At 42.8% G+C, this 21469-nt stretch overlaps 1 protein-coding gene across 1 annotated transcript; it reads right to left on the bottom strand.

Moving 5' to 3' along the window:
• Positions 1-6927: 6927 nt before the first annotated feature.
• LOC132979956 (protocadherin-16-like) lies at positions 6928-20252 on the bottom strand. The gene is made up of 13 exons (XM_061045780.1): positions 20214-20252; positions 18957-19803; positions 16188-16427; positions 15341-15466; positions 14978-15187; positions 14001-14867; positions 13778-13891; positions 13483-13694; positions 13061-13212; positions 12515-12645; positions 11920-12206; positions 11663-11804; positions 6928-11285 (listed from the first exon to the last, which is right to left on the bottom strand). Exons 1-13 carry the CDS (start codon positions 20250-20252, stop codon positions 8695-8697), a joined length of 5958 nt encoding a protein of 1985 aa, XP_060901763.1. The 3' UTR covers positions 6928-8694.
• Positions 20253-21469: the final 1217 nt, after the last annotated feature.

Here is a 21469-nt window from a genome sequence, read left to right as displayed (position 1 = left end):
TGGGAGGTTTGGTCTTATAGCACAGAACATTAAACGTGTCTATAATCACTCAGTTCCTTTCATTCAGGAGTTTGTATATATACTTCATATTTCAGACCATTTTGCATATGGGGCATTTTTAATGGACACAAAAGGTCTTGAATAGTAAATAAACTGATACTGTACAATGAGATGTTTGGCCATGTTCTCTGCTGATGTACAGTAAGCTGAAATAGAAAAATAGGTCTTTGTTTTGAAACAATCAGTTGAGGGTATCGTGGTTTTCCGAAATTTCCTCAAGAAATTTCCCATCGCAGAATCTGTGATGGGAAACACATCGTCATCAGAGCAGCAGTGCACTGCTGTGAGTCATTATACTCTATAACCACAAAGCTCTCCATTTCATTCATGTCATAATGTGTTGGCCCATCAGACTGACAGACTGCTGCATCTCTGGCCCAAATTGGCATAATTACAACTTGTTGTCATTATAAACTCTGATTAGACGTCAGCCTTAATAGCCCAACTTAAAAGCTGTGACATCATCATCATTTGAATTTATTATATCTCAGACAAGATCACATGTTCTTTTGTTGCCTCTTTTGAAAGAGAACAAAGGAAATGTTAATTTGGCGTAAACAAAGATTCTTGTCGACAGTCAACAAGGATAACATATGCCTGTTGTAAAACTATGCTTAACTTTTGTTAACTGTTTTGCTATCAATTGAATTGGGGGGAGGGGGGGGGGGATTTTTCACAGAGCATTCACTACACACCTGGGAATTTTCTTTCCATCCAGTGTCATCACGTTTTGTTTTGCAAGAATAGCTTTGGGGGAAAATGAGTCAGACATTTCAGTGTTATAGCACAGCAGTTACTCTCTTCACAAAATCGGAGCTGTTTTGACCCTCAATTGTAAATATGTTGCTCTAAAAAGAGGGAAGAATATATTCATCTTGTCAAAGAATAAACGCCTCATACATAATTTATGGGAATCCTGTGTCATCGCCTCTCTCCTCCACAATCCGCTGCACACAATAACTGCAACAAATCATCAAGGCAGAGTGGAATTAAGCTATGGGTTGCAACGCAGGAAAGGCTTCAGCAAGAAGCCTACCAAACAATGCCTGTTGAAAAAGAATTAACAGTGAAGGATGAATTAAATGTAGTAATTTAATCATGGTAAATTGAAAGACAAAGTAAAAAATGGGGCGAAACAAATCAAACTAAAGTAAAGCTTGAAACACAAGCAGATGGCCTAGTAATGGGAAGCAGGCCGGGCTGGTTGCTAAGTGACAAGGGCTAAGAAGAGGGTCCGTAGTTTTGGCTGTGGTTTTGGAGGAAAAACACTTCTCCTCCCTAGTCTGAGCCACCCTCTCTCCCCATAGTGCTGTGGTTGTGACGCTGGCGGGGCAGGACAGGAGGCAGGCTCGGCCAAATGAGAAACAGACCCCCTTCACCCTCGTATTGCCTATTTCTCCCTGTGGCTTTTTTGTTTTCAAAGAAAAAAAGAACGCTCTCCAAAAATAGATTTGGGGCTCGCGTGCCAATGGGTTTTGAAAACTTTTTTTTTTCCACTCCCTCTAGTCACGCAAGTAGCCTGGCGAGACCTTGAAGAGAGGGCCGGGGAAAAAACAGCACTCGTAAGAGACAGGACGATCAGAGGGGGGAAAAGTCTCTGCGGAGTGTTTGTAAAAAGGATTGTGGTAAGCTGTGGATGGAGCATCCCTGGAGCCAGGCCTCTGCTCAGGGAACAAGAAGCGGAGACTTCCGTGCAAGCAGCAGGTATGAGGGGTTTATGGGTAATCCAAGCATGAGCAGAGAGACCTCTCTCTCTCTGGTCTGGCCTCATTTTAACTGGACGGTAGCCTGGACCTCTCTCGCAGAGCAGAGAGTGGTTCTTACCTAAGGGCCTGCCGACAGAGCAGCTCACACCTGAATGCAAGGATTCCCGTTTCCACAAGTCCACATCCTTCACTGTGAATCACTTCTTATTCGACTGATCCCTTCAGCTGGAATTACATCTTTTGATCCGTCACATCATACACTCTATGTCGATGAGATCACTGCCTAGATTATAAAAAGAGATTTTATCTTGCTCGGCTAACTACCTCTGAAAGTGTGCCTGTATTGGAAGCTTCTTTATAGAAAAGGGCTTTTGAACTTTCGACAGTGAGAAGGAGCCATGGCACAAGCTCTTCTGCAGAGGCCATGTTAAAACCATTATATCCTGCAGTCGTTATAGTCATTAAGCCTTCAGGGCAGCAAGAGCTCTCTGCAGCTAGAGAGCATCAAAGTTCTCTGGAACATCTGAGTAAGGGTTGATAATTGTTCGATCTTTAATGTCAGGTAGGCATGTAAACAACATGTGACACAGTGTTCCCATCCTAAGCCACAGTATGCTGAAATCAGCAGCTACACTGGAGGATTTCAATCACTTTCAACACTGCACTGTAAATGCACTCTCACATTATCTGTACTTTTCTTGGAATTCTTATTTTAAATTATAGTTAATTATTTCAATGATTTGAGCTTCAGAGTACCTCTATAACTTAGAGTGAAGGAGACTGTGAAAAAAACCCCAGCAAACTTTTGTAATGCATTAACTTTTAAGATTCAGTACTGTTAAAGCATGATTGGCATTCATTCGTTTTGGTTCTAAAACCGTTGTGAAGCGTCAAGATTTCTGGCTTTCAAACTTCCCTCTTATACGAATACTTATTTTGAAAGTCTTGACCATGAGATGTCCAACCTTCTGGGTGATTTACTTGTAGAAGTCTGACCTGTGACATTCTTGGTGATCAGTTACTGTTTACTCACCTGCTGTAATCGTGTACAGGAACCTCTGGAACTCTACCAGGCTTGGAGCCATATGGACTTGGCAGCATGGGGCTTGGGCTGGGTGAGCCAAACCAGGAGACAGGTTAGTGGGTGAGGCGGAGACTCACACCCATGCTCACAAAGTTCATAACAGGGCAAAGGTACAACGTGTGTCGAGGTAGCAGCAGGTCCAAAGACTTGAAGCCAACAAACCAGTAGGGAACAGATGTGTGTTTAGTTGGGGCCGGGTGGATGTTCTAGGAGCCAGTAGGTAAGTGTCCACAGGATGTACACAAAGACAAGAGTGGCAACACAGAGAGAGTCAGGGAAACAAGTTGAAGCCAAACATCAGAGAGGCAGGGGCAAAACGTTGAAGAGCTGAACAGTTTTGCATTAAAGGAGAGTAACAATCTGACAATTCACTATTTGCTTGATAACAGATATCAGGCAGCTGCTTGCACAGGTGAGCTGAGTTGGCTGATGAGGTGGGAGTGGCCAGCAGACAGTTAGAAGCAGAGGTGAGAGTAGTGGAAAATTACTGAGAAGAGGCAAGTGAGCAGATGAGCAGAATGTGCAGAATCCTGCCAGTGACTGGTGAGAAAAATAAATTTCAAGCCAATAATGACTTTTCACTAGCCAAAGAACATACCACATTTTTGTTTTAACTACACTGCAGTTATTTAAGCTGGTCTATTAAACCAAATATGACAAAATCAATGTCCTGATGTAAAATAAAAGCTCACTATGATATGTTTTGGATGGAGTTTGTAATTCATCATGATGTATTATTTTTGACTGTAGGATCTCCATCATGTGAAGCTTTCAGATGTCTGGAGAGTTCAACACCACTTCTGACCTTTGAAACAAACTGTGTCCCAGTATGAATACATGCATCTATACAGTTCTATATGCAATGCACATTAAACACTTTACGCACTGACAGTCAAACATTAACCTGGTATGCCAAGGTCATACACAATCTAAAAAGACTAAAGAGAAAACATCTTTCTCCACAGATTGGCTGTCAGTTAAATGCATGGTGATTCCACAGCGGAAATAACCCAATTATTGTAATGTGTCGCAAGAAAATACTGCATTTATTCAGAAGGGTGCGCTACAGGTGACAAAAGGAAATCATTCAACAATGCATGAAATAAGATGATTAGCATATTCTTTGATCAAAGTGTGAAACTGATCAATATGAATAACAACACTTTTGTGCAGAAGGAGGTTTGAGGATTTCAAAGGCTGGATGTTCCTCTGTGGAAAAAAAAAAGTGACCACACTGAAACAGAATACAAATGAGAGACGATACATTTATCAAGAAAATTTAGATTTTCAGTGATGATAACATTTCATTAACATAAATGAAAGATAATTAAAGATAACATAAATTAAAGATAATCGCTTTTACCTTTGCTGCTTTTTGATTAGCAGCACCGTGCAACTGTGCAATTTGATTAGCAGCACCATATTAAAATACAAGACTGTATTAGTTTCTATTTTAGGCGTTGTGTTGATCAGCTCATGATGGTCTTATTAGGGAGAGCAACTGATGCTAGTGGTGATTATAAAAGACTGCTTACAAGCAAAAGAGAATGCGTACATGGTGGAGACATTGTTGTGCTGGTGATAAAGAATAGTGAGGATGGTTAAGAAGAGGGCTGTCCAAATGAGCTGAATTAATACTTAATTTTAGCGTCTTGAGCAGAAAATAAGCTACTTCTGTGTCCTTCGGGCTCACCTTAGCTGTAGCTGGTAGGCAGCTGCTGACTAGCAGGAGTTGTCAGCTGTTGTTACCATAGTAACGTAAGATTAATTTGGTTATCCATGGGTCAACTGAAGTAAATAGGTTTTTACCAGGAGTCTTTTTCAGGTGAATTTGGGTTTTGGTTATTTTATGGTTTTGTTTTGTACATTTATTAACACATTTTACTTCTATACCCTGCAGAAGTAAATCTTTTTTTCCGTGGGGTGCCGGTGCATGGCTAGTGGTTTGTCCGACCCATCCCAGGTTCAAAACCAACCCGTGGCTCCTTTGCCGTATGTCATTCCCCAATCTTTCTCCCTGATTTCTGACTTTATCCACTGCCTTGCCTCTCAAATAAAGGCATACCCCCCCTCCCCCCAAAAAATAAATAATAATAATCTTGTTTTCTGCATTGATTGTTTTAACTCAGTTCTACTTCAAAAAAGTGCCTTTGGCTAAAAATGCCAAGCTCAAGACTTTCTAACATGGTTAGTGGATGCTGAGACAGTATCTCTTTCTGCACTCCCACGGCTTATTAAGTCAGTGTTTCCAAAACCTCTTCAATGAACAGAAAGAGTATAATGTTATAATGACCAGTAAGTCACAAAAATATGACGCTAAGGAAATTGATTTTCAGTTTCTGATGAGCATGACAGCACTGACAACTCAATAAGAGACACAGAGGTTGGTGCAGAACGTCACTGCAGGAGATTGCATGTTAACAGAGCTGCCTACACTTTGTGTTGACGAGAAAATGATAGATTTCATCTGGTTTACACCGAGCCTTTAATTTAAGCTTTGAGTAATGACTTGGCGTATGCCCTCTCTCTCCTATCATCTGAGTTCTGTTGTGTATATACTGGCCACTGATCTTAGGTGCTCGGTTTGGGTCACAGCATCAATCTCATAACCTGAGTCTGCTATGACAGTCAAGCTGAGTGTATCATCACAGGCTGTCCAGTTCAGTGAGCTCCGCCCGTATGCGTGTGTGTATTTAATTGCGCAGAAGACCACATGGTTTAAGTTTCAGCTCCATAAGGGGCTGAGGCAGGCCCTGGAACAGACAAAATACACTAGTCCAGTTTCAGCTCTGTTTCATCAGGCAGCAGGAGTCTAGCCTCGGGAAAAGTGTGAGTGATGCAATGAGTTCTCATGACAGGTGGGGTTGGGTACTTAGAAATAACACTACTTAGAAACCTTGTTGACATGCATTCCTTCTAATATGTGAAAAAGTTCAAAAGAGTCCTGACAAATGCATTTTAAGAGGAAAAGTTTAGATTTCACGACTTGAACTTTCTGCTGTTTGATCAAAAGTTCACTGGGGTAAAACAAGTGAGTCCTTTTGATGTTTCTGTTACATCATGCTTTCATTCGAGAGCTCCGATTTAGTTTTAAACATCGATGACAATATGAAAACATTCTAGTAATACTAAACCGTGGCTTCAGACATAGACTTTTCTCTACTTTGCTTTTTCTAATCAAGCTGTTCTTAAGAGTTATACAATCTGGGGAATAGGCATTGAGGCTAATTAGTCAGAATGGCGAAAGAGACTGAAATATCAAAAACAAAGACAAGTAAAGCCAGGGACAACAATAGAGATGTTATGATTTAAGAATGGGAAAATGATATGCATACAGGAAAAAGATAAATATCTGAAATTAAACCTGGAGTTTGGTGTGGTCAGTGTTACATGATGAATGACTTCTGAGCTACAAAACATAATGTGAAAGAGATCTTTTGGCAGAGTGGATGAATAGGCGCAAAAGCAGGACTGAGAGAGGTCTGACTTCATGTAGGTGTGGTGTTAAAAGAAAGTAATGAACTGACTATGGTTAATTTGAGAATTGAATGCAGAGAGAAAGCTTCAGAAGTGCGTGGCTGCTTTCAGAGGCCTCTGAAAAGTCATTACTTTACATAAGTATGGTATTGGGGTTGTGTAACATCATATATGATTATTATCAGATTTCAAATAACACTTAATGGCTATCATTAAACCAAATCTTTGTTCATTTGAGATATGTTTTCCTGGGATTGGGCAATTCTGGGAGTGAACCAGGCTTTTTGAGGCCTCTGAGAAAACAGGGACGTCTGAGTTCATATAAGGTTACAGAGTAGTGCTCGTGACTTAATGTTTAAATCAACAACACATCAGCGTTCAGAGGAGCCTAATTTATAAACCCTCCGAGCAGAACACTGCTCATGTTTTTTTCTCCTCGGTGTCATCTCACTGCCCTCATGTTTGACTTCACCGTTTGTGAGTAGAACGGATACAAAAAACCATGCACAGCGAAATATTTTGTTTTCACATTAAAACTATTATCATGTGATTTATTTTCGTGTAGTTCCACTGGGTGAGAAAGACAGATGTGACAATGTGTTCTCATAAGTACTTTAATCAGGCACTTTTTGCTCAAAAACATTTCTCTGAAGTGTAAAAGTGTGAACATTTGGAGGATTTTCTCTTTTATGGCACCGTTTTGTGCAGTTTGAACAAACATTAAATAAGTGGCAGCTAACACCGATCAACAGAAAACAATACAAACATCAAGGTACCTTCATTTGATCAAATAGGTAGTGTTTCTATATATTTGGCCATGGTCAAAATAGCATACTTGTTAATAATTTAACAAGCCTCTTAGCTTCTCAGGTCAAACTATAATAAATAAAAATACTGTTTAATGTTAGCGTTACCTTAGACAGTATTAATAAGCCAATAAGCAATATTATATATTTTTTTAAAGAGATAGAAATCCACGTTCAGGTCATGTAAGGGCACTATGTAATTGTTAATGTAGACATTTCACTTTTTTTTAAAGGCAACAAAAACACATTCATGGATGTACTGTATCTAAGACATAGGCATCTGTGTACAAGCATTTTGTGAATCATGGCTGAACATGTACATGACATGAATTTCTTTTAATTAACTTGGAAACATTCTGGTTGTGATTAAACATTCATAAATAAACACTTTCATTCTTTAAAAAGTAACATTTTATAGTAATCCACAGAGTATTCTAGTAGTGCTATAGAACATATGGACACAAATGTGGTTCAAATGACATTCATTACCATTTTTTTTTACTCATATGCAATAAATCTGGACAAAAATGGAAATGGCTACTTTTCAGAGTCTGGGCAGTTCTGATTTAGAGCCTTAATGTCTCTTAAACATTTGACTAATGAGCATTAGATGAGGAGACAAATGGCCCAAACCTGCTCACATTCTGTGGAATAATTACACCGCAGATAAAGCAAACAGTTTTACATTTATCACACAGCTATTTTCACAATGCAAAGTGAAAGCAGTAAGGCTCACAGTGAAAAGTTAAAGCCAGGGCACCTGAAGGACACGATCACTGGATGTCAAATTCAGTCTTCCTTTGCAGAAAATGCAGAGACCTATGTCGAGGACTTAAACAACTCAGCATTTCACATTCACGATTACCTTTTGATGTGAGATCAAACACAGGACTGTAGAAAATCTGATCACACAATACTCTATTCTGACTGATGTTTCATTTGTTCAAGCAAGGACGTTTCCTCCTCTATTAATATTTACAATAATCCCAATTCAAAAAGCATTTATGAAGAACTTCATTTCAAACCACACGTTAAGCATTACAGGAGATTAAATCGATTTACAGTACAGTAAAACAAGTATACAGTACAATTAACAAATATACAAATAAAGAAATATATTCTGAGGTTAAGCAACCTTTGACACTTTAATGCCATTTCTTGTCAGAAACCACTAGAAGTATAAAAATATAGACAATGCTTTGTACAAAATATTGACATCATGTATGAATCTCCGTTTGAATGTGCAAATTAACACTGATCAACAGAAAAAAAAAAAGGAGTTTCTTAATCCTACACACACACACTCACGTTCACTCACACACATACACAAAATGCTTTGTTCATTTTAGCCAGTCATGTAGTTCATTTTTTCTTCAGTAAGCACCAGAGCTTCAGCTATTTGGACTTCTAAGTGTAACCTTGTTTACTTGTAAGTAAGACAAAGGAAAAGTGAACAGCATTGACTCCTTTCAGTCTGCAGCCCCTGTGGTCATACAGTAGAAAAAGTCTGAGACAGCAATGACTCAATTTGAAGTCACTCTCAAGAATTCTTTTCTGGAACTTAAATCCTGAGCTCCGCTTCCTCAATGTGTTCCAAATGGTGTTCAGTTGTGCTGATCATTGATGCAGAGGGGCCCTGTGAGACATTGAAGGGGGTGATAGCAGGAGACCGTGCTGCCAGTGGTGACAGAGAGGGGGAGAAGCTTGGAGACATGGCGACTGAGGAGATGGATCCCTCAGCACTCAGGGGAGATCTTCGAAAAGAAGCCAAGCTGGGATAAGTCCTCCCCACTGCGGGCTTTGGAGGGACGGTTTTTGCCCCAGGGTGGGCCACAGAAGTTATAAGAGGCGGTGGGTCGATTCTTGACTCGGCCTTTGCTTTGTGATGAAATGACCTGCGAGGATGGGGGGGAGCGGTTTCATCTTTTAAACGTGCTATTTCAGTAAAAACATTTGCTAAGGGTTGAAACTGGGGACACCAGTTTAGTAGATAGTCCCAGTTATAGCTGCCCCTCAGCTCCTCATCACTGGCCACAATGGCTGTCAGGGAGCCGTCCACAGCAGGCTTCCCATCCTCTGGGAAAGTATAATCTTTAGGGTGGGAAATGCTGAGTCCCCGTCCCACACCCACATACCCAACCCCTTCATCCCTGTAGACCGGCACCTGGCCAGCTAATAATGTACTATTCACACTGCCTAGTTTTTTCCCTCTGAACCAATCTATGGATGGCTCACAGGAAACATCTGAAAGCTGATCTGCATCCTGCTGGATTCCAGAGTCAGGACCTCGGGCAGAAATGCGCTCCTGCATGGACGAGGAGATACTTGACACTCGAGGGTATTCATTTATCATTCTGATCTCATCATCTTCTGCTGCCTCAGCCTCCGCAGAGCCCCGCCCACTGGAGTGGGAGGGATCCAGTGATCCTCCCCGTGTGTACTGACCTCCACTGTTGCCGCTCTGATTGGCCACGTATCCAGGAAGGGCCTGATGATAAATCATCTCATTGGCTGCTATTTTCGTTTCTTCAAACTTGTGCAGCATGGTGCCTGGCGCTGGTGTTCTTCCACAACCTTTTTGGTCCTTCGTCTTACGTCTTAATTTAACAAAAAACAGTGCCACAGCAATTATTATTAGTATGACTATAGTACCAAGGGAAACTGCGATGACACTGATAAGCAGCATATTCATGTCTGTGGAGAGTCCAAAAGATGTGTGGGTCACATCTACGGAAACTTTGGCTACTGCTACACGGGATGTCTCTAAAGGACTCTGAGCAGTCACTTCCAGTGTCATCAGACGCAGCTCTCTTTTAGAGCGACTCATATGTCTACTGTAGCTGTCCATCTTTAAAGAAATTGCTCCTGTTGATTTATTGACTTCAAAATAAGGCGAACCGTCCGAGAGGGAATACAGGACAATGCCGTCCACGCCTCCGTCTTCGTCTCTGGCTTGTACTTTCCCAATAATCTGACCTTTCTTTGATCCCTCAGGCACTTCAAACGAGAACTCTGAGGAGGTGAAAACAGGATCATATTCATCCTCCCCTGTGACATAAATCTGTACTGTTACAGAAGCAGAATAGTTTCCAGCATCCATGGCAACGGCCACAAAGCTGAAGGAGTTGACTTTCTCAAAGTCAAAGGTCGAGCGAGTCCGTACCTCCCCGGAAGTTTGGTTGATGATGAAGGCCTCTTTTCCCTCATTAGAGCTGTCCAACAGATAATACTTTAACTGTCCAAAAACACCTCTGTCGTGGTCGATGGCATGCAACATGGTGACTAAGGCATTCTTGGGTTGGTTTTCCCTGACGCTCGCAGTTAAAAGTTTGAGGGGAAAGAAGGGCCTGTTATCGTTGATGTCCTTTATCTCGATAATGACTGGGGCCAAAGAGAAGTGCCCTTGACCATCAGTCGCCTGGACAACAATCGTATGGGACAACTGTCTCTCACTTTTCAGAGGTCTCTGCAGCCTTAAGGCTCCTGTCCACTGGTCCACCTGGAAAAGGTCCGTCTCATCTCCTGAGCTTATGGAATACTGGACCTCTCCATTAGGAGCAGAGTCTGGATCTGTGGCAGACAGAAGCAAAATCTCTGTCCCTGCTGCTGCACCTTCACTCAGCACCACACTGTACTCTGCTCGGCTAAAAGCAGGAGGGTTGTCATTGGCGTCTGTAACACTGATTAGGATAGGCACGCTGGAGCTACGCTGAGGGATTCCACGGTCTGATACAACAACAGTCAGGTTATAACTTGGCACTGCCTCAAAGTCCAGATGCTCCACCAGGATCAGGCTGCCGACCGTCTGGAAGCCCTGGCCCTCCAAGAAACGCACACTGCTCTCAATCTGGAAGGCATTACCAGAGTTGCCACTTGCTATGGCAAAATCAAAGCCACAGTTGTCCCGTGACAAGTCCCCATCCACAGCTTCCAAGGTCAGAACAGTGGATCCAGGAAGCCCATCTTCACACACTGTGGCTCTGTACTCTGACTGGTGGAAGATGGGGGCATTGTCGTTGACATCAGACACCTGAACCTGGACGGTGGCTATAGATGAAAGGGGTGGAGTGCCCTGGTCACGCGCCTCAATAAGCACCAGGATGGAGGGGTTCTCAAAATCAAACTCTGTTTTTTGGTTGCTGAACAGAGTGCCTGTAAAGTAACAAAACAATATTGTCATAAAAATGAAATAATAATAAGGGGAACGATTGTTAAGGGTAAGGTTTTGCATCGGAGAATAGAAGATGGAATACCTTGAGGTCAAAAGAGTCTTCTCTTGTAACATGCTTACTTTTAGATGCTATCTTAACCAAAACATCTGAGGCAAATAAAATTACATCTGCCTTTGCAATGGCTTTAATGAACAAAATGATTAAATATTTTGCAATGCCTGTTGCAAATATGTCCAAACCCATAAAGTTCATCCAAGTAGAACCATTTGGGGATAACATTTATATAAAGGGTAATAGAGTGGAGCTCTGGAAAACAGGTAAAAAGAAAACACACAAATGTGCACTCAGTAACCTCACCGTTGCTAGGGTCGATGTAGAAGACTCCCCTAGTTGATGACATTACTCTGTAGATAATCTTTCCGTTCTCCCCAAAGTCAGAGTCAGTGGCTGTTACTGTGACGACTGCACTGCCTGCTGGGAGGTGCTCTGATACAGTCACCTGATGAGAAACACAATATACATTACAGTGATTTCAACAAGTTAACAAACATGCTAATATTCTTAAAGATAGTGGGTGTGGAGTTGTGAAGACCAGTGTGGGAAGGTAGCAGTACCTGATACAAGTCTTGAGTAAAGATTGGAGCATTATCGTTCACATCATCCACCAGAATGGTGAGGTTCGCCTCGCTTTGGTGTTTAGAGTCGGATGATCGGACGGTCAGAGTGTACCACGTTCTCTCCTCATAGTCCAGAGGGCCGGTCAGAGAAACCCCTCCTCCAAAGCGATGGATCCCAAACATGCCCTGGTTGTTTGTTTCCAAGTGTAGTGTGTAAGAGAGGGCTGGCCCTGAGTCCACATCATTTCCTGTTACCTGTGTGATTACTGTGCCAACCAGAGTATCTGTATATGTGTGAACATAATGTAGGGAGGCAGAAGAAGAACAAACACTTAAATTTCAGATTAAAGGAACCACAAAGTTAAAAAAAAAGTTGAAAAAGTTACCACAAATAAAGAAAAGATAGACAAATACTGTTGTGGAAAGCCTTGATCTTACAGACAGGAAATGAATAGAGGAAGTTGGCAGTAGTTTTTTTGTATAACAGGGTCAGACTTTTCTCACTGAGCCGCTCTGAGCCAGCTGCCGGGCAGATTGAGAGCAGGCTTTAAGAAAAGATTACTGACTTACGTCCACTGTGAAGATGACTTACCCTCAGGCACTCGGATCTCTCGCGGCAGAGGAATCATGGGACTGTTGTCGTTGAGGTCAATGATGATGACAGTCAGGGTCGCAGAGCCAGCTAGTCGTGGGGTTCCCCGGTCTGTTGCCGTAACAACAAGCCTGGTGCCAGAAAATGAATGTCAGTGACCGAATTTAAACTTGTATGAACTTGGTTGCGTAATATTATACTTAAAAGTTAAAAACTTAAATGCGAGTGCTGAAGTTTTTCCTAAAGTGTCGATGTGAGTTAGCACCAATTGTCTATGAGGAGTTTCTCAGTTGAGTTCGCCCCAACTTTGTTTGTGTTATATTACAGCCACATAGCTCTTAAAGATACTTCTTTCCAAAAAATAAGATTCACTAGTTTGGTTTTGGTTGCTTTTTGTATTTTGAAACTATACATCTGGAATTTGTCAAGTCTTACTTTAAAAATCAAGTGATTAAAAATCCATTAAAATAATATATTATCTGCAAGGCACTTGGCAGAGTCTGATAACAGATAAAGACAAAAAAAAGCTTAAAGGATTGGACTCACTTGGTTTGTGTCCAGATCTCTCTGTCCATGATAGCTGCAGTGGTGATGCTGCCGGTCAGTGGGTCTATCTTGAACAAGCCGCTCATGGATGAGGACCTGATGGAGTAGGTCACCTGACCATTTTGACCTTGGTCCAGGTCATCTGCAGCAACCTGAGAAAGTTAGTTTGGAAATGAAAATATTGAAATGTTTGCAACAGCTGCTTAAGTGCAACATAAACTAGTGAGCAATATTCCACATGAAAGTCAAGAGTTCATAAGATATGGCCTTCTACCGGCCTTCATGGCACAAATAAAGTGTATAGACTACTCAGTTCCAGAGCCCTGAAATGATCCAAGATTTCTGATTTTTGACTTCTTTGTACAGTACAACTAAACACTCAAACATCAGCCAATGACCATGTAAGGGAAAGGGTACTTCACCTGGATAATGGGGAAATCGTAGCCCTGTGCCTCTCTAATGTAGGCTACATAATTCTGGAGTTGGAAGCGTGGCAAGTTGTCGTTGACGTCCTGCAGGATTAAGTTGACAGCCATGTATGAGCTGGAGGAAGCGGTCTCAGCTTTCACCACAAGGCGGAGTTTCGGGGTCTCCTCAAAGTCTAGACCCTCAGATTTCTGGACCCAAATTTCACCTAATTGACAAAAATAACTATGAGTCACATTGTGGATTTAAAAAACATCTTATTGCAGGGTTTGCTGCCATCTCTGCACTTACCAGTAATGGAGTTTATACCAAAAGATTGGATTCTGTTTCCACTGAAAATACTGTAGCTGATACCAGTTTGAGAGCCATCTGGGTACTGGGCCTGAGTCTGTGTTACTACTGTGCCTATAAGGAGAAAAACACAATTTGTGAAACATTAAATATCTACTTTTTCCTTTATACTGAGTTCACTGACTCTCATGTATATAAGTTAAAGGATTAGATGACTAAAAACCTTTAGCAGCGTTCTCCTGCAGACTGACATCTCGGGCCATGCGAGAGAAGCGAATCCCGCTGTAGCTCTGCTCCCTGATATAAATGATAACCACCCCCAGAGAGGACTGAGCTGGGTTGCCCTGGTCCATGGCCTGAACTATCAATGTCCTCTGGCTTTGGGTCAGAGTCTGCAGCTTTTCTGTGGCCTGGATATCTCCTGTCAGTGAGTTGATGGTGAAGCCCCTCACAGGGTTGGCAAAACGGTAAAACACAGAGCCGTTAGCCCCAAAGTCCTTGTCTTCTGCCCTCATGGTGGCCAGCACTCTGTGGTTGGACAAGCTGCTGGCAGAGATGTTCAGGATAAGGGGGTCTTGAATGAAGAATGGAGCATTGTCGTTCACATCCTGAATGTAGACAGTCAGCTGAGCAGTGGAGTTCAGTGGGTTCACGGGGGAAGAGTCAGTGGCGTACACCTCGAAGGTGTAAGAGGCGGTTCTTTCTCTGTCCAGAGGTGCTGCGGTGATAATGCGACCAGTGTTCTGCTCTATGATAAACATGCTTCGGCAGCCACTGCTCAGAAAGTACAGCACCTGGCTGTTGGGGCCCTGATCCAGATCAATGGCTTTCACCTCCAGGACCAGTGAGCCAATAGGAACATCTTCAGAAATGTCTGCAGTGTAGCTGCTGCTCTGAAAGTGGGGGCTGTTATCGTTCATGTCCAGGACCGTAACCTCCACTGTAGCTGTGCTGCTGAGGGGAGGGCGACCCCGGTCCTGAGCTGTGACTGTTAGCTTGTACCCTGCCTTCTTCTCCCGGTCCAGAGGCCTGGCAGTTGAGAGCACACCAGACTGTCTGTCCAATCTGAAGTCTCCAGATGGATCTCCAGCTGCAAGAGTGCAATTACCAATGGTTATAAAAAGCTGTGACATGCAAACCCAAAGGGGCAGCTGATCCGATCATTTAGAGTCCGAATAGTGAAATAAAATAACTTCTCACCAGTTATCTTGTAGTTAATCTCCCCACTTTCATCAGCATCCTTGTCAGTAGCTCTCATTGTAAACAGAGGCAAAACCTCCAGGTTTTCAGGCACCTCTATGCTGTAGTAGAGACGTCCAAAATGAGGTATGTTGTCATTCTCATCGAGCACTCTGATCCTCACCGCGGCTTTGGCATAATTTGGGGGAAGACCTCCATCCTTTGCATAAACTGTGAACACATAAAAAGATATAAAAGCATTAAAAGAGACTTTATGCAGATGGTGAATGCCACAGGTTGCTATTTTAAAAGGTTAAATCTAATATGATGTATTTCAAAGCAAAACTATCTCCATGCCAGTGTCGGAGAGTCAGAGGACGGTACCTGTTAGAGTGTAGTACTCCTGGAGCTCCCTGTCAAGTGACTTGGTGGTTGTTATGACACCTGTAGCTGGTTCTATTGTGAACCCATCCTGTGAGATACCACCAAAAGTCACCTGTCCATTGGTTCCTAAAGGGAAACAGTCATTCTGGTTATTAAAAAGAAAAGCTAGAAAAGGAGAGATTCATTCTTTACCTGAACTCATTTGACAAAAGAAAAACAGCTCATAAAACATGTAACGATTACTCAAGTCATGGGCTTGCATACCTGTTTATTTGTTGTTAGCTTTGCTGTCTAAGCATTTAGCAGTGACCCCCCCCCCCCCCCCCCCCCCATGTATCTGGATGCCAGATTGCGTGCTAACACAAAGAAGTCTGGCAACCTCACCTGTTTACTTCACTGATTGCTTTTGGAGAGAAAGTTTATAATCCTTCTATTTTATGTGATTCTGACTAAGTCCAGGAGAATGTGCAGTTTCTTTACCCAACCCCCAACCCACTGAGTCGTTCTCAATTAAAAACAACTGTTAATGTCTTTAATATGAGCACATGCTCGGCACGTGAAAGCTGAGAAGAATCACAGACATTTGCTAAAACAGCACAATTTGATAGCTATTACCAAAAACCTGTGTTGGTTTAAACCAGGCTACATTTGGCTGAAATGTTTTTAAGATGTTTGTCTGGTTGGTTAGTTAGAACTTTTTTTTTTTTTTTTTTTTTTTTTTTTAATGTCTAAATCAAAATTTCTAAAATCAATCCCACACAAATGACCAACCCTCTGGGACAGCCCTGTTGTTGAAAAATAGAAATAACTAAAAAGTGACAAAGACTGTGCACATTGTTTTTCTCACCTTGGTCCAGATCAGAGGCAAACACTGTCAGCACACTAGTTCCCGGGGGCTGGTTCTCTGAAATCTGGGCGTCGTACTGGCTCTCCTCAAACCAGGGCACCTCATCGTTAACATCAATCACATGGACACACAGCAGCTGGCTGGACGAGTGCGCCGGTATCCCATGATCCTCGGCGACTATCGTGAGGTTAAAGACGTCCTGCTCCTCACGGTCCAGAGGTTTGAAAATAGACAGAGAGCCTGTCGAGAGATGAATAAAGGGTGAAACGTGAGGAGAGATTTCCTGTATGTGTGTACGTGTGCGGGTGTGCTTTATTACAGCCTCACAGACGCTTCACAGGACAACACACAGTAAGACAACATGCTATCAAAGGCCGTAAAACATGCAACTTTCCACTGTTGTGTGTAGTCGTCAAGTGATTTCAAAAGCAAGTGTGAAAAGTTGCCGTGTGAGGGCCAAATCAGGGCTAATCTCCTGCACACACACACACAGCTCTGCCTACCTGAGTGCTACCACCACCACAGCTCTAACAGCCCCACAGTCTGGCCACAGTTTACGAGATTTTCCATTGGAGAGTGCTGCAGCCATCGAGAGAGAAGCAGTAAACACACACCCTAGACACGCAACAGCCAGGCCTGCCGTGCTGCGTAGAAATTAGGGGGCACTCTTGCCTTTTCATTATCCTGACCTAAGAGGTTTTAGCTTGCATTGATTCAATTTCAATTTCATGCTTTAAAACGAGCTACAACTGTTAAAGAAAGAGAGCCAGGCCTGCTTTGGTTATAGCTTTTTTTGTGCATGTTTTCTCTTTGTATCTCACTAGGACTGAGATAACTTGCCCCTAAGACTTTAATCTGGTGGGAATTACAGGCAGGGATATTTTCACAAAATCTGACTCCTCTGTGATCGTGTAGCATTCCTGGTCACAGATAACACATGGGCAGAAGAAAGGCAGAGGGACACAGGCAATAGCTTTTATTTTGGATGTTTTTAATTCCAGCATCTTAAGTCTAAGCGGGTCTGGTGGCGCCAACACTTTGGACTGCAGTGTGAGGGTTAGCTGAGGTTGCTCACACCACAAACACATCCTTCTTTTCTTATATCCTGAAGGCATTTATCAACATTTGATGTGTAAATCCCTGAATTGTGTTGTCTTTTGCAAAGAAGTAATCCACCTTATCACCAAGTGCACTCTCCCTTCGCTCCAGAAGTTGAATTAATGACCTCCCCACTGACAATGACTGATGAGACTGTGTCCCTCACTCTCTGCCTTTATACAATCCGAATAATAACTCTCTCTATTGTGGCTAGCTGTGATGCCAAAGTAATGAAAACAGAGTGTTTAAAGATGGTCCAAGGTCTGCGGTCTCTGACCCTGAAACAGGAGCGGACCAGGTGCAAGGAGGATTAACTCTGTCATTATTCTAACAAATAACCTGTGCGCATGAACACTTCAAGGTGAGCACCAAACTGGGCTGAAGGAGAAGTGGCATGCCTGACAGCCGCTGAATGTTTCCATCCTCCAGCTGCTCCAGGGGGGCAAGCCGGTTGGCGACTTGAAGGAGAAGGCGGAGCCAACGTCAACACGTGTCTCAAAAACCACAACAAAGCCCACCGGACCAAATAGCCCCAAGGTCAGCGTTGACTAAGTGACAGAGTCTCATGCAAGCACACAAACACATATGTGCATGCCTCGACACACACACGTACACACATGTGCACACATAAACACGCGTAACTGATCCTTTCTCTAATGGTTCCCAGAAGCTCGAGCTGGAGGTTCTTTGGTCTTTCATGGGAATAGATCCACAATAACAGATGATGGGTTGTGCGTGTGCATGCTTGTGTAAGTGTATGTCTGCGAGAGTGTGTCTATGTTTGTGTTATATATATTTGGCAGACTGCACCGTCTGCCTGGCCTCCGACTAAGAGAAATAAGTCATGAAGGGTGAAGCAAGAGTTGTGCTGTACTCCGACGTAAGCAGACGTATTACAAGAGTTTGTGTGTTTATGGAGGTGGATGTTTGATGACTGTTGTGGAGGAAGAACAAAGGAAAAGGAGTAAACACGCGATACAAAACAAGATTAAGAGGTGGCAGCAATGCTTAAAAACATTCATGAAAAGCCCCCAAAAAAACAGAGGTATACAGATGCATATTCAGTTGTCCCCTTGTAAATATTTCAGTTTGAGCTGAGTATGTCTGAAGACTCAGTAAAGCTTCAAAATCTCAGCAGGTGTTGAAAATATAGTTTTAACACAATCAATATGAAGGAGCATGACGAGAAAAAAAAGATGTGGACCTGTAAAGAAAACAGCTGACTGAGATTTCATCATCTATTTGTATCCTCCTTCCTTCTCAGAGACACAAATGCATTGGCTATTTGTGCTAAAAAAAAAAACAAAGGCATGGATAGAATATTCAAGCCGAATCATATTAATTGTGGAAACGCACTTATTCAGGAGCTACACGTTTTCTTTCAAAAAGTTCTCTTAGATGTTTGATATTTGAAATACTACGACTAGACTGAAACGGAACAATTCTAGACCTCGACTACATTCAATGCTCATTTATTGAATCATCTATGCCAATAATATTTGTGCATAGTTCTTAAAATATAGTTCTGGTTATTGAAAGTTTGAGTTAAAAATAGCAGATACTAGTGGTTGGACATGATAAGATGCAAACTTGTCACCAACATGTAAATCATCTTTGCAATTAACCCATCACCACCTGGCCTTTACTAGACAGGCTCTAGACATGACTCACCAGTGTTCGGGTTGAGGCTAAATGTTCCTCCAGTGTTGCCTGACTGAATGCTGTAGGTGACTCTGCCGTTCTCCCCCTGGTCTGCGTCTCTGGCCATGACATACAGCGCCACGAAGCCCACCGGCTGGTCCTCCATCACACTGACGGCCGTGGGCGAGCTGAACACTGGTGGGTTGTCGTTCTCATCAGTTACATACACCCTTGCTGTGACAGAACCCCAGCGTCTCTGGCTGACATCTTGGGCAGAGTCCGTTGCCTTGACGACCAGTATCAGGTTTGAGGTGACCTCGTGGTCCAGCTCCTGGCCCAATGAGAGGATCCCAGTCGAGGAGTCCAGGGTCAGAAGGCCTGGGGTGTCTGGCCACTGGTGAAGGATGGAGTACCTCAGCTCACTGTTGGGCCCACTGCCATCCTGATCTGTAGCCTGGAAAGTATAAAGGGATGAGCCTGGCGCCATGCTCTCAGACACCACAATGGTCAAGGGGTCCTCTGGGAACTGAGGCGAGTGATCATTGCTGTCTTCTACATCAATGTCTAGGTGGACCAGGGTGCTGCTTGGATGAGCCGGAGAGAAGTCATCCACCTCAATCTGCAGGGTGTAGCGCTCGTCTCGTTCATAGTCTAGAGGACGAGCCAGGTACACATCTCCAGTCAGACGATCCACTACAAAGGTCCCATCTCTATCTGTGCCCCCCACCACCATGTAGGTCACCTCCCCTTCCTCTGAGTTTTCTCTGTCATGGAGGCGGACCGAACCAATAACAGAGCCTGGCTTTGCCTCCTCCACAGAATTAAAGGATATGGAGAGAGAATTGGTCTTAGAGGTAGGTTTGCTGCTGCTGAGAACCTGCAAGAAAGAAAAACAGTGTGTGAGTATTTGAGGAATTAGCCATCGGACATTGGATCTAAGGCTTCATGTAGATGCCAAACCGCAACAAAAGTTTAAATTTTTTACAAAAAAGAATGAAAATAATCCATCTGTTTGGGGCAAATCAAAAACGGATTGTGTCCACTCCATTCACTTGTACTGCTGTATGTGTCACTAAGAACAAATGAAAGCAGTTGCAGGAAGTTTTCATAGACTTGTATAACACGCCTGCTAACCTTAATCACACTTAATGTGCTACTCACGTCTCTGCCAGGAAAAAAAAAAAATATATTGAGGATAACAGCCACACAATCAGAGGAGGGAATAGTGAAAGGAATGGAATTTAGTACTTTGACTGTTTCCTGCACTGTGTGTTGCTTTACACTTACTTTGATGAACAGTTCAAGGGTCTTCAAATAATACAACATTTCTACTTCTCGTCTTGTTATAAAGGCGCACCATAAGTAACAGAGATGACACATAGTTTCAATGAAACATACTTTCTTTGATACAGTCTTAGACTGAGACACTTTAAGAAGTTGAAAAGAAGAAAGCAAGAGGAGGAGGAGGAGGAGGAGGAGGATGCATGATGACTTTTTCAGCAGCTTAACAGATAGTGATTCATAGGCTTAATGGGTAATTCTGATGCACGGCTATGTACTGTAACAATTTTCCAGTAAGTGGGCAATCAAATAAATATGGTGTTTTCCTTTTGAAATCTTACATGACAAGCTGTGAATTGGTTCCACGTTAGATGGAAAGGGATTGCTCCATAAATACATGGTTATAGTCCAATGGCATCATTGATCAATTTAGAGAATCAGTCTGAAAAGATTATTAAAGGAAATTACAGAAATGCGTCAGCGGGCAAGAAAAACACTGCACTATTAAATACAATTAACTAATGTTTAGGATTTTCATTTTTTGGAAAGGGGGGAAACGTGAACTGCTACTTATTGTTACTGTTTATATGGCAACTCTATTTTCCTGGAACCTATAAATGTAAGTCCCTTCCAGCGTTCTTCCATTGTGTTCTCTTTCTGTTCTATATTAAATATTAACTCAGTTACTTTAAATGCAGTGTTTTACGTGAGTGTAAAGCCCTGGCGCTCATTCCAAAAGAGCTACTGTGTTAAAAAAGTGTTGAAGTCTTTGAATATGACCTTGATCAGAGCGGTCTACAGCTGGCCCTCATCATCAGCCAGCTGGGAGTATTTGATTCAAACCCATTTTTCCATTTCAGATCAAAATTTCCCTTTTGAAAAGTCACAGGGGAAGAAATAGGAGGGAAAGGGAGGGAAGCTTGTCAGAAGTGAGGCTGATGTGTCTGCAGCGGGTCTGAGGGGCCCAGAGACGTGGATCCTCTCAGCCCCAGGTCTATTCTTTGATATTAAATAGGTGAGCGGTGAGGGTGTTTGTGCTGGCCGAGCGCCAATAAAAGTCTGACCTGAATGGTGAGGGAGCAGGAGGTGCTGCGAGGGGGCAGGCCTCTGTCAGTGGCTGTCACAGTCAGGGTGTAGTCAGCTCGCTCTGAGTGGATGAGCGGTGATGATGAACGCAGCTCCCCAGTGTTTGGGTTCAAAGAGAATCGCTCAGCTCTGAGACCTGACAAGGACAGAGAGAGAGAGAGAGAGAGAGAGTTTAA

Source organism: Labrus mixtus, chromosome 9, assembly GCF_963584025.1.
Source record: "Labrus mixtus chromosome 9, fLabMix1.1, whole genome shotgun sequence".
Taxonomy (NCBI): Eukaryota; Metazoa; Chordata; class Actinopteri; order Labriformes; family Labridae; genus Labrus; species Labrus mixtus.
Note: the sequence above shows the minus strand (reverse complement) of the source record. Positions and strands in the feature narration are given on the sequence as shown.